The 20,018-nt window shown below is 32.5% G+C and overlaps 3 protein-coding genes across 4 annotated transcripts; 1 reads left to right on the forward strand and 2 right to left on the reverse strand.

Moving 5' to 3' along the window:
• Nucleotides 1-1,487: 1,487 nt before the first annotated feature.
• Nucleotides 1,488-6,554, forward strand: LOC112741298 (bifunctional protein FolD 1, mitochondrial). Its single transcript, XM_025790225.3, has 7 exons — nt 1,488-1,772; nt 1,920-1,968; nt 2,741-2,977; nt 3,516-3,832; nt 4,782-5,018; nt 5,116-5,283; nt 5,896-6,554. Exons 3-7 carry the CDS (start codon nt 2,782-2,784, stop codon nt 6,064-6,066), a joined length of 1,089 nt encoding a protein of 362 aa, XP_025646010.1. The 5' UTR covers nt 1,488-1,772; nt 1,920-1,968; nt 2,741-2,781; the 3' UTR covers nt 6,067-6,554.
• Nucleotides 6,555-7,487: 933 nt separating this feature from the next.
• On the reverse strand, nt 7,488-12,230 carry LOC112741294 (alcohol dehydrogenase class-3). Its single transcript, XM_025790213.3, has 9 exons — nt 11,885-12,230; nt 11,624-11,760; nt 10,846-10,892; nt 10,406-10,731; nt 9,470-9,552; nt 9,311-9,386; nt 8,451-8,608; nt 7,953-8,114; nt 7,488-7,789 (listed from the first exon to the last, which is right to left on the reverse strand). The coding sequence occupies exons 1-9, from the start codon at nt 11,916-11,918 to the stop codon at nt 7,673-7,675; spliced, it is 1,140 nt and encodes a 379-aa protein (XP_025645998.1). The 5' UTR covers nt 11,919-12,230; the 3' UTR covers nt 7,488-7,672.
• Nucleotides 12,231-14,632: 2,402 nt separating this feature from the next.
• LOC112741307 (uncharacterized) lies at nt 14,633-19,594 on the reverse strand. Of its 2 annotated transcripts, none has more exons than XM_025790234.3 (9): nt 19,131-19,594; nt 18,952-19,026; nt 18,455-18,541; nt 17,397-17,453; nt 16,893-16,985; nt 15,606-15,678; nt 15,393-15,468; nt 15,233-15,323; nt 14,633-15,085 (listed from the first exon to the last, which is right to left on the reverse strand). In XM_025790234.3, the coding sequence occupies exons 1-9, from the start codon at nt 19,179-19,181 to the stop codon at nt 14,966-14,968; spliced, it is 723 nt and encodes a 240-aa protein (XP_025646019.1). In that variant the 5' UTR covers nt 19,182-19,594; the 3' UTR covers nt 14,633-14,965. The 2 variants fall into 2 exon arrangements, with proteins under 2 accessions (XP_025646019.1, XP_072072252.1); XM_072216151.1 differs by having other exon boundaries at nt 14,633-15,027; nt 19,131-19,410.
• Nucleotides 19,595-20,018: the final 424 nt, after the last annotated feature.

Consider the following 20,018-nt stretch of genomic DNA (forward strand, 5'->3'; position numbering starts at 1 on the left):
GGTGATGTTTATTTTGTAACTCATATATCCATTATACACATTGTACAAATTAGGGGTGGCAAAGCGGGCCGGCCCGCCCCAACCCACCCCGCCCCGCCTAGGCCCGCCTCATAAACGGGGCAGACCGGCCCGCCCCGCCAACTAAAATGAGTTCAAAATGCTAGCCCGCCTCGCTTTATGGCGGATTGGCGGGCTAGCCCGCTTGACTCTTTTTTTTTTTGAAAAATAAAATTCATTAAAATTAACCAAAAAATAATAATTAAAAAATAAAATACAAATAAAAAATAGTCAAATTATAATATAATTTTTTTACTATTTTTTTAATTTTTAACTTCAATAAAATTGTTCAAAATAATATTTGTCAATAAAATTATCTTTATTTTAAAAAAATAAGTCACATAATTTGAACATATATACGAAATTGTAAAATAAAATAAATAAAGTTAATAACTAAAAGTAGAATAAAAATAAAAAATGAAAAAAAGTGTTTAAAAATTCTATAATTATTAATTTATTATAGTAACCACTCTTTTATTTAATAAAAAAAAGAAAAATAAAAAGCTTCGACCCGACGGACCGGTCCGCCCCGCTCCGCCAAAATCCGCCAATTTGGCGGTGCGGGTTTGGCGGGTTTTTTAAATTTGGCGGGCTCCAAATTCTAGCTCAACCCGCCTTTTTTAGCAAGTTTAGTGGATTGACCCAGCAAGCTCGACCCGTTTTGCCACCCCTAATACAAATAAGCCATTGGCTCCCTAGCAGGATTCTTTTAAAAAATGTATTTGCCAATATACAAAAATCTTTCTCATCTATTTATATTTTATATATAAAAATTAATACCAATCATTTTACATTTAGCTTATGAGACATAAATTACTTATAATATTGCATGTAAAATACATTATGGTAGATATTATTCTATTATAAAACTAAGCATATATATCTTCTTTTTAATCTTAATGTTAGTTCTTGTTATGATTTTTACAATAATTAACAAGGTGGTTCGTACTAAAAAATTAATTTATATTTAAAAAAACATTAAAAATAATAATTGCTAACTTAAAACTTTTAAATTGAATCAAATAGTCAATCAATATTATTTAATATTTATATTTTATTATTATAAAGGATCCTAAAAAAAGTTTTGATTTAGAATTTTAAGAAAAATTATTATACTAATCTTTAATTTTTTGAGGAATTAAGAGAATAAGGATAAGTGAATTCAATCAAGTAAAAATAAACTAAATTCTAATTGTGTCTTAGCCAGCCCTCCAAGTACAACCTAATAAAAGAGTTGAGACTTTGAGACGAAAATAGATTCTTTTCATTTTTTCTAATACTTGAGAGAATAAAGTGTGATCTCTCACTTTTAATTTTATAAGTAAGATCAAAATTAAATAAGAGAGAGAAAATAATAAAGGATGAAATCTTCCACTAAATATCATTCAATTTTTTTCCACTAGAGGATCCACTCCCGACTTGAGACACATATACGACCCCCTAAATCCAGTTCATATAATGTCTTTCTCAGGCGCTAGAGGAAATGCATCTCAAGTACACCAATTAGTGGGTATGAGAGGATTAATGTCAGATCCACAAGGACAAATGATTGATTTACCCATTTAAAGCAATTTACGCGAAGGACTCTCTTTAACAGAATATATAATTTCTTGTTACGGGAGCCCGTAAAAGGGTTGTGGATACTGCTGTACGAACATCAGATGCTGGATATCTTACTCGCAGACTTGTTGAAGTAGTTCAGCACATTGTTGAAGGTATTATATATTTTGAAAAGGTTAAAAACGCCCTTGTAGAATTAGATATGCCAAAAATAATGATTTTGAAAAATTATTATACTTAAAAGTAAAATGACACTGCCTTATTGGAAAATCCTTCCTCGCGTGTGGATCTTTGCTCTTCAGTCTTCGTTCTTGCTGTTGCTGTTCTACGCGTCCTTCTGCTGCAGCTGCCGTGAGTTTTCTCATCCCTAGTTATTTGCTCTCAATTTGTTGCTAATTGGTTGAATTCCAAAGTTAATTGAGGTCGTAATTTTTTGCTGCGTTAAAATTGTAAATTTGTTTTGGCGTCTATTTGTTTTAGCATTGTTAAGATAAGATAGTCACAAAATTCGTTTCTACTCGTGTTTGATTATTCAGGTTTGATGTCCAGGTTCGTAAGGAGGTTATTTTTTCTTTATATAATTTAATTATTTTTCATTGTTGTTTTGTGTTTCTATTTAAAAGAAAAAATAATGATAATGATAGAACAAAGCGGTTGGACTGGACTAGAGTCGCTAAAGTGATGTTTGAGCTCTTCAAATGTTATTGACACCTCTATTATTCTAGATTTCATATATAATAATGCTTGCTCTAATGCGTTATTGTGCTCTGGAATGTTTATTTTGCTGCTCAATTTCGTTAAACTTGATAAATAATCTTTGAAGAAAGCTTTCGTATTCGGAAGTCATCCTTTATTTACCATATGTTAAATCTTTCTGGTTGATTTTGTGTTGCATACATTTTCTTCAGACTTCAGCTATGGAGATAGTCAGATAGGCATTTAAAATTTGATGTTCTATTTTTAAAAGGGTAAAGTTTTATCAAAATATAGGATTTAATTCATTTCCATATTTATTCCAAATTGAATTCCAAGCATCATTTCCAAACACTTTGTCAGAGACAAACCTCGTGTAAACGAGTCAAAAAGAAAGAGGAAGAATAAATCTTGAATGTCGTTGTTTCAGGAAGACGATAGTGTTGTTTATGACAACTTGACGAGTATTAAATGGGCTTAGTGGCAGTTACATGGCATAATTTTCTAAGAAAATGTCATCCACAAAAGATAAGGTCTCTACATACCTTGAAAGTTGATCATCAATTGGATCAAATTTTGTTGTCTCCACCGCTTGCTTCTCTGGACATACGTGATATCTGGACTCCCAAGTCTTATTGTCAGAATATTCCAGAAGTACATAAAAGCTGTAAGTATCTTATTCACTTGGTTCACATTGAATTTATCATTATTTCTTTGGATGTTAAATTCTAGCATTTAGATGATTTGGTAGATGCCATGTCTTTCGTAGGCCTAATTTTTATCTATTCATTAATCTCTTGCACTTTTTACTTCAATGAGAAAAATATAGGTGTTTTGGAGTAAAATTTAGCTTAAACATTTCAGCTTAAACATCACCACACATCTCTTCTTACATTGTTTTGCTTGCGTTTTTTTCACGCACTCCTCATTTTTGCTGAAATTGGATTTTTCCTAGCTCATTGAACCATTTTTTTATGACTAGTTTACATAACTGTGGGATAAGAAATGAAACAAAACTTTGAATGCAATTTGCTGTGTATTTTGTAATAGGAGTAACATGAACAATCTAGTCTTTATAGGATGGTAATATTCTGTAAATATGAATAGATTGAAAATTTGTGATTCTTTACTTCTTCTTGTGGCTCACATTGCTTCTTCTGCCCTTTATTTATCAATTTTCCCATTGTAATTGATGTCTGCCTCAGTTAATGAACAGAATGCTGTGGTGCTTGATGGAAAGTTGATATCAATGGAAATCAAGTCAAAAATAGCTGATGAGGTAAGAAGAATGAAGAAATGCCTCGGAAAAGTTCCTGGATTAGCTGTAGTTTTGGTGGGCGAGAGAAGGGAATCTCAAATTTATGTTCGCAATAAGGTAACGGCTTGTGAAGAAGTTGGAATCAGCTCTATGGTGACTGAATTATCCACTGATTGTGCAGAAGCAGAAGTTCATAATGCTGTCATGCAATATAACAAGGATCCATCAATTCATGGCATTCTTGTGCAGCTTCCTCTACCTAAAGTAATTTCTGAATCTTTGACTTCTACAATAAGTTAGCTACACTTTGATCTTCTTGTACATTTCTTTGTTGATGTCAAAAGAATTTATCTTCTGTGCTGAAGCAGTATTCATAGAATAAGAATTCTCAGAATTTGGTTTGTTTTGGGTGGTTGGAAATAAGAATTGCCAAAATGACCCATAGTTTTCAGTGTCCGACCATTTAGGAGGGCGAAGGGATCCTATATTCCCAAGCGTCCTATTTCTGTATATTAGTGCACATGGTTAATACCATAAAGTACATATTTCAGGCTTGGGCTTGATATTGAAACCTCAGGCATTACGGATTAATTTCCCGTTATTCTAACTTCCTTCTTCGCTGGCACCAGTTCTAACAATCACCATAGATATGCCTTAACCCAACTTCAGTTCTAGTTCTCAAACTTGAGGTGTCCACTATCCACTACCACATATCATTATCCACCCAAATTGCATTAATAAATCACAACCCACCCAACCCGCTGATACTTCCTCACATATATCATACAAGCCCAAATTTCTTAAAAACAAAACATCCTTAATGGTATGCGCGTACAGAAACAGAATTTGATGCTATTGTCAAAATTGATCATGGGAAATGAAGTAGGAACTTTAGTTTATTTGATGCCACTTTTATGTAAAATATTGCAAATTTTAATTAACATTATGAAAATTTGATTCTGACCATATAATAATTAATAATTCAATGGTTACATTCATCTGGTTAAGTATAATTCTAATCATACAATAATTAATAATTCAATGGTAACCTTCATCTGGTTGTTTGGGAGTCATTTACAGGTGAAATATTGTTTTATTGTTTGTCTTTTCTGTACATTCAAAGTAGATAGTTAACACAATTGAGGATTAGAAGAGATGTCTAGAATTTTCTAGAGTTTCTGTTGTTAACTTGTTGCAATAATGTTTAGTACAGCATTTAGATGAGGAAAAAGTTTTGGATGCTGTATGCCTTGCGAAAGATGTCGATGGCTTTCATCCCCTTAATATTGGGAATCTCGCAATAGCAGGAAGGGAGCCACTATTTACTCCATGTACTCCAAAAGGCTGCATTGAATTATTGCTTAGAGCTGGTGTGGAGATTACGGGGAAGAAAGCTGTAGTAATCGGAAGAAGTAATATTGTTGGTTTGCCGACATCCTTGTTATTGCAGGTAAGAATCTATTTCAGTTGAATGTGTGAATCGATCATGGTGGCTTCTTTAGTTCATCTCCTTGTAGATAATGTGATATCATCTTCTTTGCTGGCAGAGACACCATGCAACAGTCACCGTTGTACATGCATTTACAGAAAACTCAAAACAGGTCACTTGTGAAGCTGACATTGTAGTTTCAGCTGCTGGACTGCCGAATTTGGTGCGTGGCGACTGGATAAAACCTGGTGCAGTTGTGATTGATGTCGGGACGACTCCTGTTGAGGTGAGTTAGTAATCCCCATCAAATAACTTCTCATATTTCAGTTGCTGCATTCAAAAGTTTCAATTAACCAACTTGTCATGAAAACTTCAACAATCTTTTCTAAAAAAGTAACAAGTTGTTAGGTGAAGACATTTTAAATTTTTAATTGTTTCCATGGCTTAATGCACAATGTTATCTTTGTTATGGTACAAGGACACTGGTATCCTTTATATAATCAGTAGTTGAGATTTTATCACAAATTTTGTAAATCTTAAAAATTAATAACTTTGGTTAACATTACAAATGGCAGATTTTACCACAAATAACACAAACGTATCATTATTCTATAATTTTAACGAGATACAGGAAAAACCCAACAGATTAATGATCATGCAGTGACGGATGTATATATAATGTTGTGGGGGCAAGTGCCCCCACTAGAATTCAAAAAATTTGTGAGTAGTATATAGTAATAATATTTATTTACCCCGTTATGTTATTAAATTTGCCCCTATTATATTAATTTACTATGAAAATTATTTTGTTATGCGATATATATTTGTTTCCCACTGACAAAATTTTTTGGATCCGTCATTGATGACAATCGTATCTTACAAAGCTAAAGTGTTGCAGGATCCTAGCTATGAGGACGGTTACCGTCTTGTTGGTGATGTATGCTTTGAAGAAGCTGTTAGGGTTGCTTCCATTATTACCCCTGTCCCCGGAGGAGTTGGACCTATGACTGTTGCTATGCTACTACTTAACACACTGGATTCTGCAAAACGCATTCTTAATTTTACTTGATCTACTGTTTAGTTGACTCATACTTCTCATTAAACTTTTTACTTAGAACAGAAGAGGACTAGTTTATAAAGTTTTGAATGATCTTTTAATGTATCTTTGTACTTGAACAAGGACTAACTTAGAAAATATTAATGTTAGAAAATTTCATGAGATTAGTTAATCAAAATGCGTTGTATTTATCTAATGTTGTCTTTATTGTGAACTTAGTTCACGAGTTCAAGTGGTTTAGTGCCATGAAATTTTTTATTTTATATCGAAAGTGGATACTTGCTGTTGGTTCTTTTCACAATTCAAGGACACATCAAGCTGAAGCAGCATATACTATGGCTTAGACGAGAAAGAAGCGAGTTTTGCTTCTAAATTGAGAATCAGTTATTGTTATAGCGAGTATATTACTATAAAGAGTGTGTTTATACATTATAAATATTTGTATTGAGAAATACCTATAAGAAAGTTTTAATAATAGAATCATCTTATTTTCTCTTTTATTCTGTTTTTACCATCATTATTTTACAACAAATTGTTAATGTTGGTCCACTATCCAATATGCATAATGTGTTTTATGGTTTTAAAAAATAGTGTTTTTGGAGAGGGACCTCTTCATAAATATACCAATGAGACGATAGCAATAAAGCATATTAGTTGGAATCCATTGAGTTCTAGATAATATTAATTTATTTTGAAAATAAAATGGAAGTATATCCCAAACTATAAATTGCCAGAGCTTGGGCCCTATATAATTATTGTATTGATTAAAGCAACTTGGATGTCGGATATATCTCTCTGGATAGGTGATGATGATGATAATAACTAACACATTGTTGTATATTTATTTTGTTTCGTACACCAATTTAATATATCTTTTTTTTAAATTTAGATGGGATGTGTGCCACACTGCCACTCATCTTAATTCTTAAGTGCATTCTACATTTCTACATACAACCGAAAAAAATAAGAGTGAAATCATTTTGACTTCCGAAAAATTATTATTTTGATAAAATAAACCTCAGAAAATGTAAATGATAAAATGACCCTAAAAATATGTTTCATTTGACAAACCAAATAAAATGTTTAGTCAATTTATCTATATACTTATATATGTCTTCATTTTGTCAAATAGATCATATCTTTAGAATGTCATTTTATCATTTGTGTCTTTTGTCTAAATTGTAATCTTTTAAAAGTGTAAAATAGTTATTCGCTCATGAAAGTATATGTAACAATTATATTAAATAAAATGAAAACAAATATTTGCTCAGAGCCTCAGACAGTATATGTAACTCCAATATATTAAACAAAATGAATACAAATAACATATAGCTATTTTTATAATCGAGACCAGTACAAAACATGTCATTTTTTTTTTGTAAAGAAAAGAAAAAGTGATAAGAAAATTATAGTGTGTGATGAACTTTGTATCATGTGCAAAAGGATTTGTAACAATATCATTAACACTGCAAAGGCTTCTTGATGAAATAATACAAGTTTGGAAAGAGATAAATGAAGATACAATTCATATTTTAAATTTATTATTAAAAAGCCATGAAAATGATCTTACAAATTTTACACTCATGAAAAAACACAGAAATCAGCATAACACCTCAATTCATACATGCAATGCAAGAACACAACGGAGACACCCTCCTTCATGCAAAAGGTCAAATGCTTTGTTAATCTCAGCAAGGTTCAAACTGTGTGTAATGTACTCATCAACCTTGATTTCCTGCAAACATGTGTAGACCAATCAATATAGTAAGGTATGAAATGTAATTTATTTACTAATATCTATAGTATAAACTAAAAACACATTGCTACATTTTCAAGTATATTGGTTTAAATGATTTTGATGCATAAAATAGGACACTGGTTAAAAAAAAACCTTTTACCTTCTTCATGTACTTGTCAACAAGCCAAGGTACTTGTGACCTGCTCTTGAAGCCTCCGAAAGCTGTTCCTTTCCAGACTCGCCCGGTCACCAACTGGAAGGGCCGAGTCGATATTTCTTGACCTGATGCTGCAACACCTACAATTACTGATGTACCCCAGCCCTGAAATTTTCAACAAGAAAAATATGTTTTATTATGGCTTAAATGTAAACATAATTTATAATGGAATACTATGGTATCATTCAATCCATATAGTATGATTGACATACAATGAAACATGTAAAACTTTCTTCTCTCTTTCGAAATCACTTCTAGAGGAACTATCAAACACAAATCACTTTACATCAAAATCAGTTCCGCCGGAATTCATTCACCTAGAACCAATTCTACAAATGCAGAACCAAACATTAACAGTTATTATTTTTTTTTTTTGTTTACAGTAGCCATAAGGTGATTATATGAACAATGCAACTAACAATAGGTATTAGCAGCACTCACTTTATGGCAGCATTCCAAAGCAGCTCTCATCACCGAGACATTTCCAATGCACTCAAAGCTGTAATCAACTCCACCATCTGTGAGATCAGCTATGACCTGCTGAATTGGCTTTTCATGCTCCTTTGGATTGATAAACTCTGTGACTCCGAAATTCTTTGCTGCAAAGTAAAAACTATAACAAGTTCAATAACAGTAAGAAACTTATAAGATGAACACTATCTTCATCGTGTCCTTCCTCAAATAGAAACTGAATAGAACCAGAACTCAGAGCAAGCAAAAGAATTTGAAGTTTTATTAATACATTACTAGACTTTTGTTGTATTTATTGAACATAACTTATACTTCTTAATTGTTTTCTTTATGATCTGCATATGTCATTTTACTATTTCTATATTTTATTAATTTGTTTCTGAATCATACGATACGAAATGGTTGATTCACGACTCAAAAAATTATCAAATGATTTAAAATTTGAAAAGTATGATTGTTATACTATGAGTCTACAACAATTACAAAAGAAGGAATAAACCAATAAAATATAATACAAACCAATAGAGAAATTATATCACTCATATAACGGCCATAGTTTCCAATTTGGAAATGAAATTCTTTTGCGTAGACTCGTGTGCGAAGGGGGGATGCAGGGGAAGGGGGGGATGGAATTATTTACTTTTCTTCCTGTCAGATGGCCTAAAATTTTGTTTCGATTGTACTGTCAGACACCAGGTTATATGTGAAGACACAAAAGTTGGAAACATATTTGTCAAACAATATGGAGATATCAAAACCAGATCACTCTACAACAACAGGCAGATTTTGTGAAAATCATGTCAAGCAATTTTTTATTATGTAGTATGTACCTCTTTCAAACTTATTGCGATCGATATCTATGCCAATAATCCGTGATGCACCGGCAGCTTTTGCACCCTCCGCAACCTATCAAGTATAATTGTGAGTCATAATATATAGAAGCTTGATGGAGACATTGCAAAATCTAATATTGTCTTTTTGGAGCTTACAGCAAGACCAACAGTTCCAAGGCCAAAAACAGCAACAATTGAACCTGCTTCCACCTTTGCTGTGTTCCAAACAGCTCCAAGGCCTAAATTTACCAAATTAATCAAATTCAAAATGTGAATTAAGCATAAACTATAAAAATCCAACATAAGTTTAATAAGAAAAGCCATCACACTGCATCGAATTCCACAAATTATTGTCAACCAAACATAATTTCAAAGCAGAATGCTCGATAGGGGACATTGACAAGATAATAGGAACCGAAATATTTGCTTAACAAAGGATATGACGAAAAATCAATCCCAAATATGATCTTCAAAGCCTTCTTGGTTCGTATACAATTTCAAAAGAGAGTGAGATAAAGGATATGACTGAAAACATTGTTTTAAGATATCAAACAAAATATTCATATTGTGTTGAATAATAGTTATATAAGGATAATTAAGTGAAGAATATGGAGCAAGTCTTCTATAGCATTTCACCGTTTAATATTTACAACCAAGGTTATGCTAGGGACGAAATGTATTTGTATCGCAACAAAAGAGGAATTTGTTATAATTATCTACAAGAGGGTTGGTAGAATTTTAGGTTCTAAGATCTGTCCTTCACTCTTTTAAGAGCAGAATACTAATAAAGGCCTTTATTGCAGCAGCAGCCTCTTTAAAAAGGATCCAAAGGGATCAAAGGTGTTAATAGCCTCTAAAGCCACTTGTGCTATCACTCTAAAGAGCTTCTCAAGATATATTTCGAAGTGTTTTATTCTTTGGGACAATCTAGATTTTATTCTGCAACCATTATGATCAGGAATCTGTGTAGTTCAACATGCATTAAGATGTAACTAGTTGCAGCTTATACTACTCACAGATAATGCACTTTAAGGATATGCTAAAAGTTGCAAGATCTCAATACAAATTCCATAGAGGATATAACTAACTTACCAGTTGGAACCCCACATCCAAGAAGACAAACTTTGTCCAAAGGTGCATTGGGATCAATCTTAGCCACACTAACATCATGAACAACAGTGTATTGACTAAATGTGGAAGTTCCCATGAAATGATAGATAGGCTTTCCATTGACGGAGAAACGACTCTTGCGATCGCTCAGCATGACGCCAACTCCGGTGGCCGAACGAACCTTGCCGCAGAGGTTTGTTTTGCCGGATTTGCAGAACTTGCAGTCTCCACATTCAGCTTGGTAGCAGGGTATGACATGATCTCCAGGCTGAACTGAAGTAACACCTTCGCCAACACTTTCCACAATCCTATACCAAAACGTAGAACTTCTATTAACAACAATTAAGCATTCCAATGTTTATGCTTTTAATTCTAATCATGTAGCTTAAAATGTATTCTAATCCAAATAAATCTTTGCATACCCAGCAGCCTCATGACCAAGTATACAGGGGAATAGACCTTCTGGATCCTGCAAAAGCAATTAATTGATTTAGGTAAAATAGATTTTAGAGTGAAAGTGATTTAGTTTGGTAGTTCCTGTAAAAGTGATTCTGATAGAGTAAAAAAGTTTCATTTCTCCTAGAATTTTGGATACAAATAATAGAAGATCACCAAAATCAATATTCCTCCCCGAAAATTGATTCTGGAACCTCTCAACAAGTTTCAAAACATACACATGAACCAATCATACTATAACATTCTATCAGAGCAAATACAACAAACACCACCAATGCCCTTACCCACTAAATGAGTTCACCTACTTGAATCAAAGGGCACCATTATGTTCAGTCAACACGGTAGGTTAACTTTCATGCATCATAGATATTATAAACTTGTTGCAATGCATAGTAAAGTCACAACTCATATCAATCATTGTAATATATTAACAATACATCAAAATTAATCTAAACAAAATAGAGATAAAGAGAAACTTTTTTCCTAATTTGTTCACCATTGACTGTACATACATCAGATCCCATAAAAAAAAAAAAGGGGAAAACAAAAAAGCAACTAGTTCCTCCTTCTCAAATTAACTGTCCCTTTTAACTTTTTGATCCGTTAAAAAGTTAATGTATCTAGACACAGCATCGAATTTTCGATGAATCGAAAGAGTGAAAGATACACTTAATTCGAGAATGAGTGAGTAAATTAGATACCAAAGTAACAGGAATTTGAGATAAAATGAAAAGATAGTGATACCTTGCCACTCCAAGTATAAGCATCTGTGTGACAGAGAGCAGAGTAGAGAATTTTGATTCTGACCTCTCCAGCCTGCGGTGGTGCCACGTCAACATCCTCAACACTCAATGGCTTGTTTGGTTCCCAAGCCACAGCAGCTTCACAAACAACAACAACAATTAAATCATGCTTCGCTCATTCATTTCAATTCATTCATATATAAACAACAGAAAAATGAATCACAATTCACGTGAAAAAGAGAAAAGGTATATATAGATATACCTTTGCAGGTGATTACTTTTCCCTGTGTAGCCATGGAAATGTAAGACACGGAAGAAAAGTGATATGAGAAGAGAGAAAGAGAGAGTGAGGGAAATGAAATGAAAGTGAGATTCACGTGAAAGAATTAGGAATTAGGAGAGGCTTGAGGAGCAAGTTGAAGAGTGAGAGTCTAAAAGGGAAAAAGCATGAACATGTGAATATGTCAAAATCAAGAATGAACAAACAAATCAATTACAGACTTCTCTTTTTCGGAGATAAGAGCTTGTTATCTTCACGTCATCTTGATGTTCCCTCTGAACCGATAAAACAATCCAAATGATAATAATTGATCTATTCACTAATTCACGTGTTATGTTTATGTATGTTTTTTAGTGATAAAAATATTTGGCACATGTGATATAGAATAAATCGCTTCAGAGTTTAATTTTAATGCAAAGTGTAAAAATTTTATAAAGTAATTGAATCATGTTTATGTGTTTGGATTATATTTTTAAATAATAAATTTAAAAATTAGTTACTTTTATTTAGGATTAATAATGGATAGGAAGATATAGGATTTAAGCTCTATTATGCTAACTCTTTTACAAGTAAATACTCATATTTGCTCCTATAGAATTTTTGATGGAACACTTTAGTCTCTGACAAATTTGTATTCTTTAAAATTCTTTGAGAATTACTTTTATTAGACAAATTGATTCTTAAGTCGTTTTGAATCAATTTTTTTTATATATTTTAGACGGTGAAAATTCAGGTGAAGTGACTTCATATAAAGTTGATACTTGAGAATCGTTAAATAATTTGACTGATTTGACTAAATTTTCATCTAACAGTTTTCAGATATCAACTTCGCATGAAGTCGACTGCACCTGAGGTTCCACTATTTTAGACAAATAAATCCCTAAAATAAATTATATTATAAAACAATTAGATCTTCAAAGAATATATTCTAAGACAAATTAGTTCTCCTTCAAAATATTGTAAGGATCAACCTATCCAATAAAAATAATTCTTGAAGAGTTTTTTAGAATATTTATACCTCTTTTACACTACTAAAATAATAATAGACAAAAATTAAATTCTTAAAATTAATATATCTAAATTACAGTGGACCATAGCAACATTAATATTTGAATTAGAAAATAGAAATACAATAAGCACCATATAATTTCTTTAGAAAAAAAAAAGAAACAGGGATTTAAAATGTGAGACTTGCTATACATACAAGTTTTTTTGGTATACAAGTCTATATAAGTTAGTCTAAATCCAACAAAAACAACTCTCAATTTAAAGAGCATGTAACCGCGCACTTCCTCAACTTTGAATAACGCCAAATGAAAAACGGTTCTACTTCAACGTTTGCATTCCAAGTTCTTCCTCCTGCTCCTTCTCCTTCTTTTTCTTCTCCTTCTTCTTTGCATTATTCCTCATTTTTATTCGCGTTTTCATCATCATCGTGGTTCTTTTTATTGTTGTTATTGTTGCTGCATTTTTTTCTTCCTCTTTCTATTGATTTTGCAACATTATGTAATTTTTTGTTTGATTTTTTCTCCCAAAAAAAATTATAAGAAAACAAAATAAAAAGATGAGGAAGAAGTAGCAGTAGAAGATGAGAAGGAAGAAAATGAAGAGTTTTGAATTATGCAGAACTTATAAGAATAAAAATACGCCTAAATATCTTCGTGTTACACCCAAATACATTTTTTTCTTCTTTTTCTCCTTATTTTTTTCTTTCTTTGAGTTAAATGAATATAAGTTCATTTTATTCCAAGTAATTTTGCAGTATTATGTGTTTCTTCTTCTTCTTTGTTTAATTTTTTTGTTTTTATTCTTATTAAAATAATAAAACAAGAAAAAATTTAAAAAGGTAAAATAAAAGAAAAGATGAATAAGAAAAAAAGATGATGATGATGATAAAAAAAATAAGCAATAAAAGATGAGGAAGAAGAGTTTTGAATTATGCAGAACTTATCAAAATAAAAATACACCTAAATTTCTTAAAATATACTCAAATATCTTCGTATTACCCCCAAATATTTCCGTGTTACACCTAAATTTGCTGCAAATACAAAAAAATATTTTCTCTAATGCTACATTTTTTTCTTTTAAAATTAAACCACACTTCAATCTATTGGATTCAAAATAATAAAAGAAAGAAAAAAATTCCAATAAAAAAAATAAGGAAAAAGAGAAAAAAAGTAGTGTTGATGATTATAATAACAAAAAAAAAACGAATGTACAATAACAACATAAAACATATAAATATAAATAACTTATAAAAATTTGTATAAAAAAATCGTTTATACGTTGAAAATAATTCTTAAAATGTTTTTCATGACTGCGGCACAGTATATTATTATATAGTCTGTTGACTTTAATGTTACTTTTTTCAAAAGATGCTATCATGAATTTGAGTGGTTTGAACTTTGACGAGTAAATAAATAGTTTTTAATAGTTTTATTATGTGAAAGACTCGGGCCTTGGGCTTCAATAAGTTGCATTTCTAATTTAAATTACACTCTGCATTTCTTAAGTTAACACATGTATTTTGAGGTACCTAGAATTAAAGACTCGGGCCTTGGACTTCAACAAGTTGCATTTCTAATTTTAAATTGCACTGTGCATTTCTTAAGTCAACACATGTATTTTGAGGAACTTAGAATTGGAGATTGTCCAATCTATTTAAGATATGTAAGATTAGAAGTTGTCCAATCCACCTAACCAAAAAAAAAAAAAAAGTCAACACATGTATTTTGCAGTTTATGTTGCACTACACACCTTGAATAATCTTCAACGTAAATGGGTTTGCTCATAGCTGTTTCTGCAACCGTTGGATCAAGAGCACCCAAAAATCCTCAAAGTTTATCACATTTTCAGACTTCTAAGCAAAATTGAATATGCAAGTGCATCTGTGCTATGTGCCTATAATATACGTGACGTCTTTTAAGCCAAAACTTAAATGGGGAAGAAATTTTACATTACACTAAATCATAAACTACTAGGTTAAAGAAGGGCAATCTACACCAAATTAAAGAACCTAAAATAAATTCAGAAACCTAGCTTTTTCATGTATGAACAGCACTGTTACTGGATCCTTTGCAACAGCTTCTCAACCATTATTCTCTGCTGAGCCCCACTCAACGACTCTGAGTTCATAATTGCATTAGATACAATGATAGTTGTAGAAGGAGATGCTGAATTCACCTAAATGCAACAATTATATGAAAAAGGAAATCTGAAATTAGAATAGAATGTCTCTTCACAAGAGTAGCCTAACATGGTGGGAAAAAAAACAACAGATAGCATCAAATGGGAACATAGGGCACAATGAGAGTAGAGGAGTATGCATACCCAAACACGTCCATTTAAACCAACTGCTATTTCAAAAGACAGCTTCTTCCCTAAAGCTTCTAGTACTGGACATGTTGGCGAGCTGAGAAGCCTGCAAATGAACCTTCACGTCAAGATATGTGAAAATAATGGACAAAATGGCAGCGACAATGAGACTTACGTTCTTGAGAGGCCAGTTGAACATTCGAACATAAAACCCTCTTTCAAGGCACCATATTCTGCTGCTCTCCCGGTTGCTAAACAAACACCAAAATGAAATTTTTAAAAAAAAAGAACACTATAGATAAATAAGCATAAACAAAAAACTTAAACCAACTCCCAAAAAATTTGACAAAAGGTCTCAACCAAAAAAGTCTGAGGATATATTACAAACCATCAGTACATGACAGCTCTGGATTCATTCCAGGGTTTGCTTTCACAACTCGCACATAAATCAATGTACCTGCCTGCAAAAGGAAGCATTAGGCACAAGAAAGACACAATATGCAAAGTACAACTGGCTAGCCAATATGTACGCCTTTTATCACTAATAGGAAAAATGACAGTTCAAGTGTGAGTTTACTAGCACAATAAGAAAAAGAGGGCAGCAGGAAAATGAACAGCATTTAATATATGTTACTAGCTGATTGAATCTAACATATTAGGTAGAACACATTTTCCGATTTGAATGAATTATTAAATTTGTTCAAACTTCAAACTATCACAACACTGGTAATTTGTGCAAAATACTAGCACAATATGTACAGCTAATAAAGTACTCTTTGTTCATAGTTCATATTGCACCCTGACATGTCTTTCAAACATGAATGAAATTGAAATGCTGATTCATTCTTGTATTTATATAAATATGACAGAGGCAATGTATACGATGCTGCAAGGTGCAAGAGTAGAAGCAATCCTATATTCCATTAGAAGAAATCCTGTATCTAAGTATCCGCGAAAGGAATTATTCTACAAACTACAAAGAAATACATAACACACTGCATATCACCCACTAGTAATGGTCTCCCATCATCTACAAAAATGATGATAATGATGGCTTGAAAGCTCCATACTACATAAGATTCTTGCTATTCCTTTGGTTGTTCCATCTTTCTTTGGTACTAGTGCTAAAATCACTCTGAAGAAAAGAAAAGAATTGTGACAAAGCTACCAAACTTATGACCAAGCTATCATGGTTGCTGATCAAATCTTAGGAGTTAGACTCATGAATAATTAACTCAGTCAAATATTCAATTTTCTCTTTCAGCCACAACTAATCACAGTTGCTTGTGCCCAAAAGTTAGTATAGAGAAATTCAATTTTGTCCTTATCCTTCCTACATTGAGTAATTCTGATCTCTAAATGTGTATGTAATCTTTTACATAAATAATCTAGGAGCATATATTGATATTCAATATAATAAATCATACTTAGTGTGCTGTACCAATTGTTCATAAATATTTTAATTATTTCGTAAATTTGTTAATAATTATAAGGAAAGTAGTAATATAATAGACTGAGGATCAAGTTTAAATATGTTATGCTTTACATAATCACATGAAACAGGTCCTCAATTGCAAAGGAAAGTAAAATTAAATTGCACAAACCGATTAAGTTTACAACAGTTCAATGAGAAGATGACTTCTCGTAATAAAATCACAGGCATTTTTACACATACCTCAAATTTGGGTATATTTCTTCTGGTTCCTCCTTCAAATGCAAGCACTGGCAGAAATGCTAATGAAGGCCCCTTTATGTCTACAAGAAAATTCTGCAAGAGTATTCACATTTTTATAACATCATACAAAAATCATTCCTAAAATGAGAAACAAGAGTAAATTGACAAAAAAAATCGAGCAAGTCATAATTGTATATGACAGGAAATATAAATCACAGAAAACCAATAATGTTGCAAACAACCTGTACCTGATAATATCCAGAAACTAATTCCAATGAAAGGGGACCACCACCATGATGTTGTTAATTTTCTTTTCTTATGAGTTATTCAAGAATAATGGATTAAGACTTGCAATCAGAAACAAATGCTCAAGAATTGACTCACATTAAACTTTGAAGCATGGAAAATGATGGTGGGAGGACATATGCAATCATAAAAGATGCAGTTTGACTAGCAAACTAAAATACCTAAAAGCTTGAAGATAACAGCAGAAAGTCAACTTACATCTGATCTAGAGTCTACAACAATTCCAAGGACAGAATCTTCTGCATGGGGCACATACTGCAGAAACAACATGATCAGAAATCTAGCATCTTAAACAAGAAAATATATTATTTCATTATTTGCAGATAGAAATTTTTATTACTCTGTGCACGACAGAAAAAGAAGATAACTTATATAAAATTTTACTGACATGAGATAACTAAAAAGAAAATCCAAATGCAGTAGGAGATAGTCTACTGGCTGAATGCAAACAAGTACTAACTTTATTACATACTAAATTCATTCTTGAGACTTTAGCTTACAGCTTAAACCAATAAACCTTTTCAAGAGATGACTCATGACATAGTATCAAAGTCTCTATGACCAATTAATCTTGAACTCAATTATTGTTGCCTACCATTCTTGAAAAAAGATTAAATATATAGATTAAACTTCAAAGAAGGTAACGTGAACATATGCATTGCTTAAGCTTCAACTCATAGACTCTTTGTGAAACAGCATGTTAGTTATAAAATCACTAAAATGCCTCTATTCAACTATTAAGCTTTGAGAACAACATGCATGCGATATATGAGTATCAAAAAGACACCATGTGGAAAATGTAAAATGAAGCAATGCTTTTAAGCATAACCAAATTTTCTGGGTGGCAGCAAATCGTGATAAAAGCATGATAAAGGATATCCAAAGCAAGCAAGACAGAAAGTTGTACACAAATTTCATACAAATAATGAACTTCAAACACAACAAAAATAAAATTTAACACTGATAAATGGAATTACAACCACAATAGATGAACCCTCTTAATACTCTTTCTGCAAATCAGATTTACCTAGCTATTAAAAGAAGCAAGATAAACAGATCGCTGTAACTAAAGAAACACATGCTTGATTTTCTGCCATAAAGTATAGCAAAAATAGAAACAGTATACAAAATAAAAATCCCAAAACGAAGTGAACCGATAATACTGGGAAATCATCATTCTACAGATTAAACATGAAAATCAAAAGGCATGCCTTTACAGATACATATATAACATCAAACAACAAGATCACACTCACCCTTTTCTGAGAACTTTCAACCCAATATTTATTAGGTTTCGAGAACCTTAGCTTGCCAGCTTTCATTACTGAAATTGCATCACAGTCCTAGAAGAATTGTTACAGGAAAAGAAGGTAAGAACAAAAACTGCCTAAGTACACACATTATTACAGTGACATTTACATCATTTACTATGCATAGTGAAGCTCTAATGGATCAAATAAAAAGGTAGAAATCCCACCAATTTCACTGTTGTCAAATATTAGAGAACCAAAGTTTAGGTCCCTAATCTTGATATCCACTATCAGAAGAAGAGAAGCCACTTCCAAATAGAGAAATTTTACACTTCAATCATCAAAATTAACCCCCCCCCCGGCCCCCAAAAAAAAAAAAAAACATAATAAGTGAGAGTGTGCATTGGAGGCATGTAGCGTGCTAATTTTCTAACAAGCTTATAACAGATACATGGTGGCTGATTTTTGAAGTGCATTTTTGTTTTTTAAAAGCTATAGCATACCTGATATAGACCTCCTCCAAGCTTAATTGTCTGATTTGTCAAGTTAGAGAGGTCAAGAACCACATCTCCAGGACACTACACAAATATGGGAAAAAAATTTCCCAATTTACATAAGAAAGAAATGTTAGCTATGATCAACTTAACAATTTTCTGCAAACAGAAAAAGAATGACCACTCACCACTAACTTGTCAACTAAGCTTGTAGACGAACTGGATTGCGTACTTTCCATTTGGTAAAAATTACGCAGAATGGTGGTGGTGACTGGTGCGAGGCTGCGAGTGCGAGAGGAAGAAGGGGAAGAAGTCTGGCTGGGTTGTGGTTGGAGATGGCTGACTGGCTGAAGAAGGGACGAAGTGAGAAATACAGGGGACGCTGGGAACTCTCTCTCTCTGTCTCTGTCCCTGCCTCCTTGGTGTGGCGTGCCCTAACTCCCGAGCCCAAATCCATACTTTTCAACCGGGTTGAGCGGTTGAGCCAACCCTTGCTATAACCCGGTTGAATCACTTAGTCGGATTAATTTTTGGTTTTCGGTTTTCAGTGCATCCAAATGAAATTGGGCCAGATTCGGCCTAAATCCATCGAGTCTAAGCTGGATCGGACTATGAATACTCCTACTAAATGAAAAAGTGAATTTTGACGCGCAACTTATTTCAATTTTTGAAATTTTAGTTATTCCTACGACCATCCAAATGGATCTGCCATTTTTTTTATTTTAATAAATAAAATAAATATAATATTAATCAAAATAAATATTTTTACGAAAATTTACTGATTTAAATTTTTTTACTATATCTCGTTTATAGTGTAAACGAGATGATAATGCGCATATTTCGTTTACAGCGTAAATAAGATATGGCACGTCAGATCTCGTTTACAGTGTAAACGAACTGTAAACGAGATATGTGCAATGTCATCTCGTTTACACTGTAAACAAGATATGACCCATTCGCGCCTATATATAATTGTTTACAGCTTAGTTCTGGCCCCAGTTTGATTTTGTCAACATCTTTCTCCCATCTTTTAACCCTTTCTGACTATACCTTTGACCAAAGCGATGATGGCGCGC

The sequence above is a fragment of the Arachis hypogaea genome, chromosome 2 (genome assembly GCF_003086295.3).
Source record: "Arachis hypogaea cultivar Tifrunner chromosome 2, arahy.Tifrunner.gnm2.J5K5, whole genome shotgun sequence".
NCBI lineage: Eukaryota > Viridiplantae > Streptophyta > Magnoliopsida > Fabales > Fabaceae > Arachis > Arachis hypogaea.

Excerpts from the sequence above, each read along its gene's own strand:
- LOC112741298 (XM_025790225.3), top strand. The coding sequence starts at position 2,782 with ATGGGCTTAGTGGCAGTTACATGGCATAATTTTCTAAGAAAATGTCAT. Across the intron at positions 2,978-3,515 it reads TCCAGAAGTACATAAAAGCT|TTAATGAACAGAATGCTGTG; the intron begins GTAAGTATCTTA and ends TGTCTGCCTCAG. Across the intron at positions 5,019-5,115 it reads CGACATCCTTGTTATTGCAG|AGACACCATGCAACAGTCAC; the intron begins GTAAGAATCTAT and ends CTTTGCTGGCAG.
- LOC112741294 (XM_025790213.3), bottom strand. The coding sequence starts at position 11,918 with ATGGCTACACAGGGAAAAGTAATCACCTGCAAAG. Across the intron at positions 10,893-11,623 it reads CTTATACTTGGAGTGGCAAG|GATCCAGAAGGTCTATTCCC; the intron begins GTATCACTATCT and ends TTGCTTTTGCAG. Across the intron at positions 10,732-10,845 it reads CTTGGTCATGAGGCTGCTGG|GATTGTGGAAAGTGTTGGCG; the intron begins GTATGCAAAGAT and ends GTTTTGGTATAG.
- LOC112741307 (XM_025790234.3), bottom strand. The coding sequence starts at position 19,181 with ATGGAAAGTACGCAATCCAGTTCGTCTACAAGCTTAGTTGACAAGTTA. Across the intron at positions 19,027-19,130 it reads GCTTAGTTGACAAGTTAGTG|TGTCCTGGAGATGTGGTTCT; the intron begins GTGAGTGGTCAT and ends ATATTTGTGTAG. Across the intron at positions 18,542-18,951 it reads TTGGAGGAGGTCTATATCAG|GACTGTGATGCAATTTCAGT; the intron begins GTATGCTATAGC and ends CAATTCTTCTAG.